This window comes from Podarcis muralis, chromosome W (assembly GCF_964188315.1).
Source record: "Podarcis muralis chromosome W, rPodMur119.hap1.1, whole genome shotgun sequence".
Taxonomy (NCBI): Eukaryota; Metazoa; Chordata; class Lepidosauria; order Squamata; family Lacertidae; genus Podarcis; species Podarcis muralis.
Window position 1 is genome coordinate 21,058,941 of NC_135674.1, and position 10,635 is coordinate 21,069,575.

General features: G+C 52.6%; 1 protein-coding gene across 1 annotated transcript; it reads right to left on the minus strand.

The window, feature by feature from the left end:
* Window positions 1–4,950: 4,950 nt before the first annotated feature.
* Window positions 4,951–9,693, minus strand: LOC144326324 (uncharacterized; the record flags this gene model as incomplete). Its single annotated transcript, XM_077922867.1, has 3 exons — window positions 4,951–4,959; window positions 8,206–8,495; window positions 9,300–9,693. Coding segments are annotated over 3 exons (693 nt in total), but the record flags the coding sequence as incomplete, so codon positions are not given.
* Window positions 9,694–10,635: the final 942 nt, after the last annotated feature.

Sequence of the window (10,635 nt, forward strand, 5' to 3'; positions counted from 1 at the left end):
TGAGAAGATGTTTGGCAAGAAACCATACATCAAACACATGAGAATTTTTGGTTCTGAAATGTGGGTTCACACACCACAAAGCTCCAAGTTAGGCAAGCGTGGATTGCATGGTATATTTCTAGGTTATCAGAAAGGTTCTTACAGAATAATGATGACTGACTCTAAGACAATTAGGCCAAGTGGGGGGAGAATGTGGGAATTTTCCAATGTTATCCTGATGACAGTGATGAGACTGAGGATAGGCAACAGCAACAGCAGCAACAACAACAGCCACAGCTGCCCCAACAATCCACTGATGAAGGTCCTGATTCTGAGTCTGAATCGGGTGATTCAGAGGATTTCAAGAGTGCGAAAGCCTCTATGCGACCCTCTGAAAGCTCTGATCAAGAATTGGAGGAACCATTGTTCACTATAGGCCACTTTTCTCCTAAGAAGGAAGAGGAGAGTGTTGAAGACTTAAGGCTAATTCGCAGGTCTCAGAGAGCCACAAAAGGCAGACCTCCAAAGAGATTTGCTGATGAGTTTGCTAAAACAGCAGTAGCAACTGTTAAAAGCTCCAAGAAGGTATTTGAACCTTCAAGTTTCCAGGAAATCCAAGATTTGGATTCAAAGGATGCTGAGCCATGGTTAAATGCCATGAAGGCTGAGCTTGATTCCTTAGAGAGAAACAAAACATGGGAGCTAGTTCCAGTAGTTCCAGGAATAATAATAATAATAATAATAATAATAATAATAATAATAATAATAATAATAATAATAATAATAATAATAATAATTTATTATTTATACCCCGCCCATCTGGCTGGGCCTCCCCAGCCACTCTGGGCGGCTTCCATAGAAACCAAAAATACAGTAAAATATCACACGTTAAAAACTTCCCTGAACAGGGCTGCCTTAAGATGTCTTCTGAATGTCAGGTAGTTGTTTATCGCTTTGACATCTGCTGGAAGGGCGTTCCACAGGGTGGGCGCCACTACCGAGAAGGCCCTCTCCCTGGTTCCCTGTAGCTTTGCTTCTCGCAATGAGGGAACCGCCAGAAGGCCCTCGGCGCTGGACCTCAGCGTCCGAGCAGAATGATGGGGGTGGAGACGCTCCTTCAGGTATACTGGACCGAGGCCGTTTAGGGCTTTAAAGGTCAGCACCAACACTTTGAATTGTGCTCGGAAACGTACTGGGAGCCAATGTAGGTCTTTCAAGACCGGTGTTATATGGTCTCGGCGGCCGCCCCCAGTCACCAGTCTAGCTGCCGCATTCTGGATTAGTTGTAGTTTCCGAGTCACCTTCAAAGGTAGCCCCACATAGAGCGCATTGCAGTAGTCCAAGCGGGAGATAACCAGAGCATGCACCACTCTGGCGAGACAGTCCGCAGGCAGATAGGGTCTCAGCCTACGTACCAGATGGAGCTGGTAAACAGCTGCCCTGGACACAGATTTGACCTGTGCCTCCATGGACAGCTGTGAGTCCAAAATGACTCCCAGGCTGCGCACCTGGGTCCTTCAGGGGCACAGTTACCCCATTCAGGACCAGGGAATCCTCCACACCTGCCCGCCTCCTGTCCCCCAAAAACAGTACTTCTGTCTTGTCAGGATTCAATCTCAATCTGTTAGCCGCCATCCATCCTCCAACCGCCTCCAGACACTCACACAGGACCTTCACCGCCCTCACTGGTTCTGATTTAAAAGAGAGGTAGAGCTGGGTATCATCCGCATACTGATGAACACCCAGCCCAAACCTCCTGATGATCTCTCCCAGCGGCTGCATGTAAATGTTGAAAAGCATGGGGGAGAGGACAGAACCCTGAGGCACCCCACAAGTGAGAGCCCAGGGGTCTGAACACTCATCCCCCACCACCACTTTCTGAACACGGCCCAGGAGGAAGGAGCGGAACCACTGTATGACAGTGCCTCCAGCTCCCAGCCCCTCAAGACGGTCCAGAAGGATGTTATGGTCGATGGTATCAAACGCCGCTGAGAGATCCAGCAGAACTAGGAAACAGCTCTCACCTTTGTCCCTAGCCCGGCGGAGATCATCAACCAGTGCGACCAAGGCAGTTTCAGTCCCATGATGAGGCCTGAATCCCGACTGGAAGGGATCCAAATGGTCCGCTTCTTCCAGGCGTGCCTGGAGTTGTTCGGCAACCGCTCGCTCAATCACCTTGCCCAAGAATGGAAGATTTGAGACTGGGCGATAGTTGGCCATCGTGGCCGCATCTAAAGATGGTTTTTTAAGAAGCGGTTTAATAACCGCCTCTTTCAGCGGGTCTGGGAAGGCTCCCTCACGGAGGGAAGCATTCACCACCCCACGAAGCCCATCGCCCAGTCCTTCCCGGCTAGCTTTTATAAGCCAGGATGGGCAAGGATCCAGGAGACAGGTGGTTGGTTTCACTCGTCCAAGCAGCCTGTCCACATCCTCGGAGGTAACAGATTGGAATTGATCCCACTCAACTTGACTAGACAGAACTCTAGCACTCTCCCGCCCCGGCCCTGCTCCCATGGTGGAGTCTACTTCTTCCCGAATCTGAGCGATTTTATCTGCAAAAAACTTTGCAAAATCATTGCAGGAGAACATGTGGCCCGTACTGGGCCCCGATGTTGCAGGTGGTTCCGCTAAATTGTGAACCACCTGAAAAAGTCTCCTGCTGCTGTTTTCTGCAGATGCAATAGAGGCGGTGAAGAAATTCTTCTTCGCCGTTGCTATCGCCACTTGGTAGGCTCGACGTTGAGCTCTAACCTGTGTCCGGTCAGATTCGGAATGAGTTATCCGCCACCGGCGCTCTAGCTGTCTCAACGATTGTTTCATTGCCCTCAGATCCATGGAAAACCACGGGGCTGTCCGGGCTCCATGCAATCGGAGAGGGCGCTTCGGAGCCAAACAGTCAATAGCCCTGGTTAACTCCACATTCCAGCGGGCCACCAGGGAATCAGCTGAAAGGCCATCAACATGGGATAAAGCATCCCCTACCACTCTCTGGAAACCATTTGGATCCATTAAGTGGCGGGGGCGGACCATCCGAATTGGTCCTACCTCCCTGCAGAGGGGATGGGTCGCAGAGAAGTCCAGTTGCACCAGGAAGTGATCTGACCATGGCACTTCTTTCGTTTCGCTTTTACTTAGTGTCAGATCACCAACATCCATAGAGGTAAACACCAGGTCCAAGGCATGTCCGCGGCTATGGGTTGGGCCAGACTTATTCAGGGACAGCCCCATGGAGGCCATGCTTTCCACGAAGTCCCGAGCGGCCCCTTTTAAGGTCGTGTCGGCATGGATGTTAAAATCACCTAGGACGACCAAGCTAGGTGTCTCCAGGAGAACATCCGCCATGACCTGAAGCAGCTCGGGCAGGGAATCCTTGGTGCAGCGGGGAGGTAGGTACACCAATAGGAATCCTGTACTGCCCCTATTGCCCAACTTCCAGAACATGCACTCGGAAAACTGGGTCTTCCCAATAGGACGCCTGGTGCAAACTAATGACTTCCTAAAAATCACTGCAACCCCCCCTCCCCGCCCACATGACCTGGGTTGCTGTGCGTAAGAGAAACCTGGTGGACAAGCAGCGGCAAGGACAGGCCCATCTGCTTCATCCAACCAAGTCTCTGTTACACATGCCAGGTCAAGTCCTCCATCCATGATCAAGTCATGGATGGCAGTGGTCTTATGAATCATTGACCTGGCATTGCACAGCAGCACCTTCAGGTCATGTGGGTATCCCTTGCTGATTCTAGTATCCATCCGGTCAGGACCAGACCCAGAGGCAGGAATAGTCCTCAGACAACGACTAAACCTGCCCCCTCTGTAATGACATGGTCTAGTCTTAGCGTAACTCCTCCTCCTACCCTACCCTCCTACCCGTGATCACTGAGATCGGTTGCCCCAGTGCATCCCCCCCTGTGGAACATGCCGCAGCCCTGACCCCTCCCCCTAAGAACAAAATAACACCTTAAACAAACAAAACCAATAAAACAATACAAACAAAAAAATGTAAAAATTACAAAAACATCAAAATAAAAAATAATTCCCCAAGCCCAAACAAACATCCATCCCACCCCCACCCCCCACATACAAAAAATCCATAAGAAAATTTTTAAAAAACATTTTAAAAACACTCTGTGCCCCTCCGGCAGTAACAACTGTCCTAGTGAGGCCTGTCAGGCCCCGCCCTGGGCCAGGTGGTAAGTGGCAAGAGCAGGGCCCTCAAGCACTCACACAGGGGAGTCCTCCTGGGCAGCAGGCAGCAAGCAGCACACAGTCCTTATGAGGCTTCAGGCCCCACCCCAGGCCAGATGGTAAGTGGCAAGAGCAGGGCCCTCAAGCACTCACACAGGGGAGTCCTCCTGGGCAGCAGGCAGCAAGCAGCACACAGTCCTTATGAGGCTTCAGGCCCCGCCCCAGGCCAGATGGTAAGTGGCAAGAGCAGGGCCCTCAAGCACTCACACAGGGGAGTCCTCCTGGGCAGCAGGCAGCAAGCAGCACGCAGTCCTTATGAGGCTTCAGGCCCCGCCCCAGGCCAGATGGTAAGTGGCAAGAGCAGGGCCCTCAAGCACTCACACAGGGGAGTCTTCCTGGGCAGCAGGCAGCAAGCAGCACGCAGTCCTTATGAGGCTTCAGGCCCCGCCCCAAGCCAGATGGTAAGTGGCAAGAGCAGGGCCCTCAAGCACTCACTCAGGGGAGTCCTCCTGGGCAGCAGGCAGCAAGCAGCACGCAGTCCTTATGAGGCTTCAGGCCCCGCCCCAGGCCAGATGGTAAGTGGCAAGAGCAGGGCCCTCAAGCACTCACACAGGGGAATGAAACTACTTGGAAGCAAATGGGTCTTCAAAGCAAAGACAGATCAAAATGGCAAGATAGTCAGACACAAAGCCAGATTGGTAGCCAGAGGTTTTTCACAGGTACCAGGTGAGGACTATCATGAGACCTACTCACCCACCGTGAGGTATGAGAGCATTAGGCTTATGCTCAAGCTTGCTGCAGAAGAGAATCTTCACGTTAGTCACCACGATGTGAATACAGCATTTTTGTACGGATCTCTAGGTGAATCTCTTTATATGCTTCCACCTGATGGCGTACAGATAAAACAGGGATTTGTTTGTGCTCTGAAGAAGTCCCTTTATGGTCTCAAACAAAGTGCACGGTGTTGGCACACAAAACTCACTGAAGTATTGTTTTCTCTAGGTTTTCAGCAAGGGAAAGCTGATCCATGTTGTCAGGGGTTCAGGAGCAGAGGGACAGGAAAGGGAGGAATTAGAGACCGAGGGAGAGGGTTCGGAGGGAGAAGTCAGCGATGATAGCCATCCGAGGTCTCTAAGTCTCTCCAGTGAATCAGAGGATTCACAGAAAGGGGCTCCAGTGGTCAGAGCAGGGGGGTTGCCAGAGGGAACACCCCAGGAAGGAGGGGCCAGAGGGGACTCAGAGAGCAGCAGCTGGAAATCGGGACCAGCTTCTCCACCGGAGAGCAGTAAGGGGGAGGAGTCCCAAACATCGGCAGCAGGCAGCATTCCGTCAGCGGAAGGACAGGAGTCAGGGTTGGCCACGCCTGCATCAGAGAGCGAGGTAACGGTCAAAAGGAAGGTCAGGGGCAGCGCGCGCGCGCCAAGTTCAAATGTACAAGAGGGGGGCGCAATGGGCAGTCCGGAGAGAGAGCCGGGTCCCAAAGCCCGCCGGAGAGAAGGGGAGGAGTCCGAAGGGTCCGCTTCCGAGGCATCCAGGAAGGAAGGCACCCAGGGGGGTAGTAGGACCCAGAGGAGGAAGGAGAAACGTAGAAGGTGGAGTAAGGCTAGAGTCTTAAGCTGGTGTACAGGGGGCGGAGACTCAGACGAGGCTTTGCTGGTCTAGGGTCTAGACGTAGAGACGCACGCTAGTGCTTGAAAATGGAAACTAAATGTCAATAAAGACTTTTGTACAGTTCTACAGGCTAGCGTTGGTCTTCTGTGAGCTGAGACCTGGAGGCAGTCTCTGACACATGTGTATTTGTCAAAGAGGAGGGGCAAAAGAAGCTGTATTGCTTGTTTTATGTTGATGATATTCTGTTCTTTTGGAAGGATGTCACAATGTACAATAACGCCCTAGCTCAACTGAAAGAGCACTTTGACATGAAAGATCTTGGTGAGGTAAACAACTACCTATCTCTGGAAATAGAGAGGGATCAAGATGGTAACATTCTAGTACACCAGTCACAGAAAATTGCTGAAGTGTTAAGCAAACTAAACCTGATGGATGCTAACCCTGTAGACACACCGATGACAACAGGTTATCAGGTAGATGACACTGAAGAAGCATTTTCTGACACTACACTGTACAGAAGTGTGCTAGGTAAACTGAACTTCATTGCCAGATGTTCAAGACCTGACATTGCTGTTAGCTTTAATTTGCTAAGCAGACAAGTCAACAATCCTACTGTTAAGGATTGGAAAGCTCTGAAACACATAGCTCGCTATTTGAAAGGCACTATGCATTACAGACCGAGATTTAACAATCAGAAGTCTGGTGGTCTTGAGATATTTGCAGATGCAAGTTTTGGTAGTGACACTACAGACAGGAAAAGTACGTCTGGAGTTTGCTACATGTACAATCAGGGTCTATTTGATTGGTCATGCAAGAAGCAAACAACAGTTAGCTTAAGTACTTGTGAAGCTGAACTGAATGCACTGTCTTATTCACTTAAGGATTGTGAATGGTTGTTACAATTGTGCAAAGACATGAAAATTCCTGTCAAATGTCCAATCCAGGTTTATCAAGACAACAAAGCATGTTTGGCTTTGCTGAATTCTGAAGGTTGTAAGCAAAGCACGAAGCATTTGCAATTGAAACTGCAACATGCTAGGGAATGTGTTCAGAAGGGACTCGTAACGGTGTCCTATATGCCAGGTAATGAAATTCCTGCTGATGTATTGTCCAAGGTTGTATCAAGGGATCAACACTATGTGCAGAGGTTGGGTTTGTACTGATATTGTACGAACATGCTGCCCAGTGATGTTCACAGAAAGGGGGAGGATGTTGGTTTCTGCTTCCTTCACTGTGCAGCAAAATGCTTGTCACAAGACAATTGTTTACATTCCACCGAGTTACTGTTGGGTTCCCACGGGAAATGGGAGACTGGATGTGACGTACACTGGTTTCCTGTTTTTCACTGTTCTCTCGGTGTTCTTTGTTTCCGAGACGAGTTGCTTCTCTGCTCTCACAGAGGCAAGATGCATGTTTGTATTCTCTCAGCATAGAGTGGAAATAAAGTTAAGAATGTGGCACATACTGCTTATCCTTCTGCTGTGTGGACTACTCTGCTTGGGCTCAAGATAAGACGAGCTTGTATCAGCTTCAGATGGGCCGAAGCTGGTCAAAATCTCACAGCAGGGATGGGTGCGGGTGTTAGGATATTTCCGTTCCACCTTAAAAGGGAGCAGGCTTTGTGAGTCACAGAGTCTGCGTATTTCCTGTTCACAGGATGTTTATGTTTTCAGTTGCTTTCTTTTCCTTCTTCGTGCCTGAACGCTGAATCAGGCGGTCATGTTTTTCTTTGTTCTGACCAACATTGAATAAACTGTAAATATGCTCTCCTGCTGTGCATCTTTTGCTGTGTGGATTCTGCTGACAGAGTGTGCACCAGCCTAAGAATGTGGCAATCTATTTCTGAGGCTTCGTGTCACTAATTGCTGATACTGCGTGTCTACGGGAGATCGATGGATTGTCCGGCAGCCGGCTTGGGGGCTCAGATGGACTTTATCTCCCTGGCAGTATCCCAACAGCGGGGTGGGCGGCAGGGATGGGTGCAGGGTGGGCGGCAGGGATGGGTGCGGGCTGGACGGCAGGGATGTGTGCAGGGCGGGCGGCAGGGATGGGTGCAGGGTGGGGGGGAGGGATGGGTGCAGGTCTGGTGGCAGGGATGGGGTGGGGCGGGTGGCAGAGATGGGTGCAGTGCGGGTGCCAGAGATGGGGGCAGGGATGCGTGCAGGGGGGGAATGCTAGCTGCTTCCTCTGATTGGGCAGTGATGGGTGCAGGGCAGGCGGCAGTGATGGGTGCAGGGTGGGGGGAGGGATGGGTGTGGCGTGGGCGGCAGAGATGGGGCAGGGTGCTTGCTGCTTCCCCTGATTGGGCAGGGATTGGTGCAGGTCTGGTGGCAGGGATGGGGCGGGGCGGGCGCCAGAGATGGGGGCAGGGATGTGTGCAGGGTGGGGGGGAATGCTAGCTGCTTCCCCTGATTGGGCAGGGATGGGTGCAGGGTGGGCGGCAGTGATGGGGCAGGTGGGTGGTAGGGTTGGGGGCAGGGCGGGCAGCAGGGATGCGTGCAGGGAGGGCGGCAAGGATGGGTGCAGGGAGGGCGGTAGGGATGGGTGCGTGGTATGGGGAGGGATGGGTGCAGGGCGACTGGCAGAGATGGGTGCAGGGTGGGCGGTAGGGATGGGTGTAGGGCCGGCGGCAGGGTGGGCAGCAGAGATGCTGGCAGGGATGCGTGCAGTGTTGGTGGCAGGGATGGGTGCAGGGTGGGCGAGCATACACTGGCTGCTTCCTCCAATGGGGCAGTGATGGGTGCAGGGTGGGTGGTAGGGATGGGTGCAGGGTGTGGGGGAGGGATGGGTGCAGTGCAGGTGGCAGAGATGGGTGCAGGGTGGGGGGAGGGATGGGTGCAGGGTCGGGGGAGAATGCTAGCTGCTTCCCTTGATTAGGCAGGGATGGGAGCAGGCGGCAGGAATAGGGCGGGCGGGTGGTAGAGATGGGGGCAGGGTGGGTGGGCGGGCGCTGGCTGCTTCCCCCAAGGTGGCAGGAATGGGTGCAGCTCTGGCGGCAGGGATGGGTGCAGGGCGGGCGGCAGAGATGGGTGTGGGGCGGGCAGCAGGGATGGGTGTAGGGTGGGTGGGCAGGCGCTGGCTGCTTCCCCCAAGGGGGCAGAGATGGGTACAGGGCAGGCGGTAGAGATTGGTGCGGGGTGGGAGGGTGGGCGCTGGCTTCTTCCCCCAAGGAGGCAGAGATGGGTGCAGGGTGGGCCGAAGGAATGGGTGCAGGGTGGGTGGGCGAGCGCTAGCTGCTTCCCCAGATTGGGCAGAGATGGGTGCAGGGTGAGTGGCAGGAATGGGTGTAGGCACTGGCTGCTTCCTCCGAGGTGGCAGGGATGGGTGCAGGGCGGGCAGCAGAGTGTCGGAATCTCCTCTACGACCGAGCTGGAAAAGCTCATCCTCTGGTCGAGTCCTCCTACGGTAATTAACGACCTGAGCCTTTGATGAGGCTCCAGGCACGTTCCCCATTCAGCAGAGTATCCAAAACAGCAGAAGGAGCCAAGAAATATGAGCTACATCGCTATGCTTTATTTTCTAACTATGCAGACAGTAAGAATATACATCCTCTCTCTGTGAAAGCAGAGAGCAACTGGAACACAAAAGAACAGGAAACCAGTAACATCCCATCCGTCTCCCGTCTTCCGTGAGACTTCCAACAGTCTGGAATGTGTGGAATACAGAGTCTTGTGACGCCAAGCACTGCACAGTGGCATAAACAGAAACCAACACAGAGGTGGGTGCAGAGGGGGTGGCAGGGATGGGTGCATGGTGGGCGGGCGCAGGCTGCTTCTTCCGAGGGGGCAGGGATGGGTGCATGGTGGGCGGCAGGGATGGGTGCAGGGCGGGCAGCAGAGATGGGTGCGGGGTGGGTGGTAGGGATGGGTGCGGGGTGGGCAGCAGTGATGGATGCTGGGCTGGCGGGTGCCGGCCCCCTCAAGTCCACATTCACCAGGGCCTGCTTGATCTTGTCACCGATGGCTGTTGAATCCAGATCACTGCAGCGAGAGGGGGGAAAGAACGGAAAGCGGAGTGAGACCGGATTGACTCCTTTTCCGAGGCGCACCTGTCTCCCACCTGGATTGCGGGAGAAGTTTGGGAGCTGGAAAAAACAGCCACTAGGTGGGGCTCTAACCTGATGTTCTAACCTGGGGGATGCCATACCTACCCGAGCGCAAGCTACGCCCACCTGGCCCCCACTGCCAACCTCGTATTGGCATTGCAAGGGGTTGGGCTAGATGACCCTGGGTGTCCCTTCTCTTGGGGGATTCTTGCATTGCAGGGGGAATCTCGTGGAGGGGGGTTGGGCTAGATGACCCCCGGGGTACCCTTCCCTTGTCCATCATTCTGGGATCACCACACGCCTTTTCCTCGCTCCCTGGAAAGAGATCGGGGCTTGGCTGCCAGCAGAAGCAAGACTAGAAAAACAGAAAGTGGCTTCGAGATATGCCAAAACCTCGCCCCAGGGCATGTCAAGATTACCGGTACATAAGGAGGGAGCAAAACATGTTGTGGCTCAGACTGCACCAAAAACCTCCCTTTTCTAGCACCCTCTCCTAGCCCAACCCCCCAAAAGCGGGAATGCAATTGTGCATTTTTATTTTTATGTATTTCATGGTGTATTTTTATTTTTATGTATTTCATGGTGTATTTTTATTTTTTATGTATTTTTTAAATGTATTTCTATTTTTATGTATTTTGTCATGTGTTTTTATTTTTATGCATTTTATTATGCATTTTTATTATTATGTAATTTATAACTGTTGCAGGAACCCCCCCAACATACAGTTTGCACAAGCACCCCACACACACACCATACGCGCCATTACCTTTAATAAAACTCTATTGAAAAGTCTTCCGTAAATAAGGAAGCGCTTG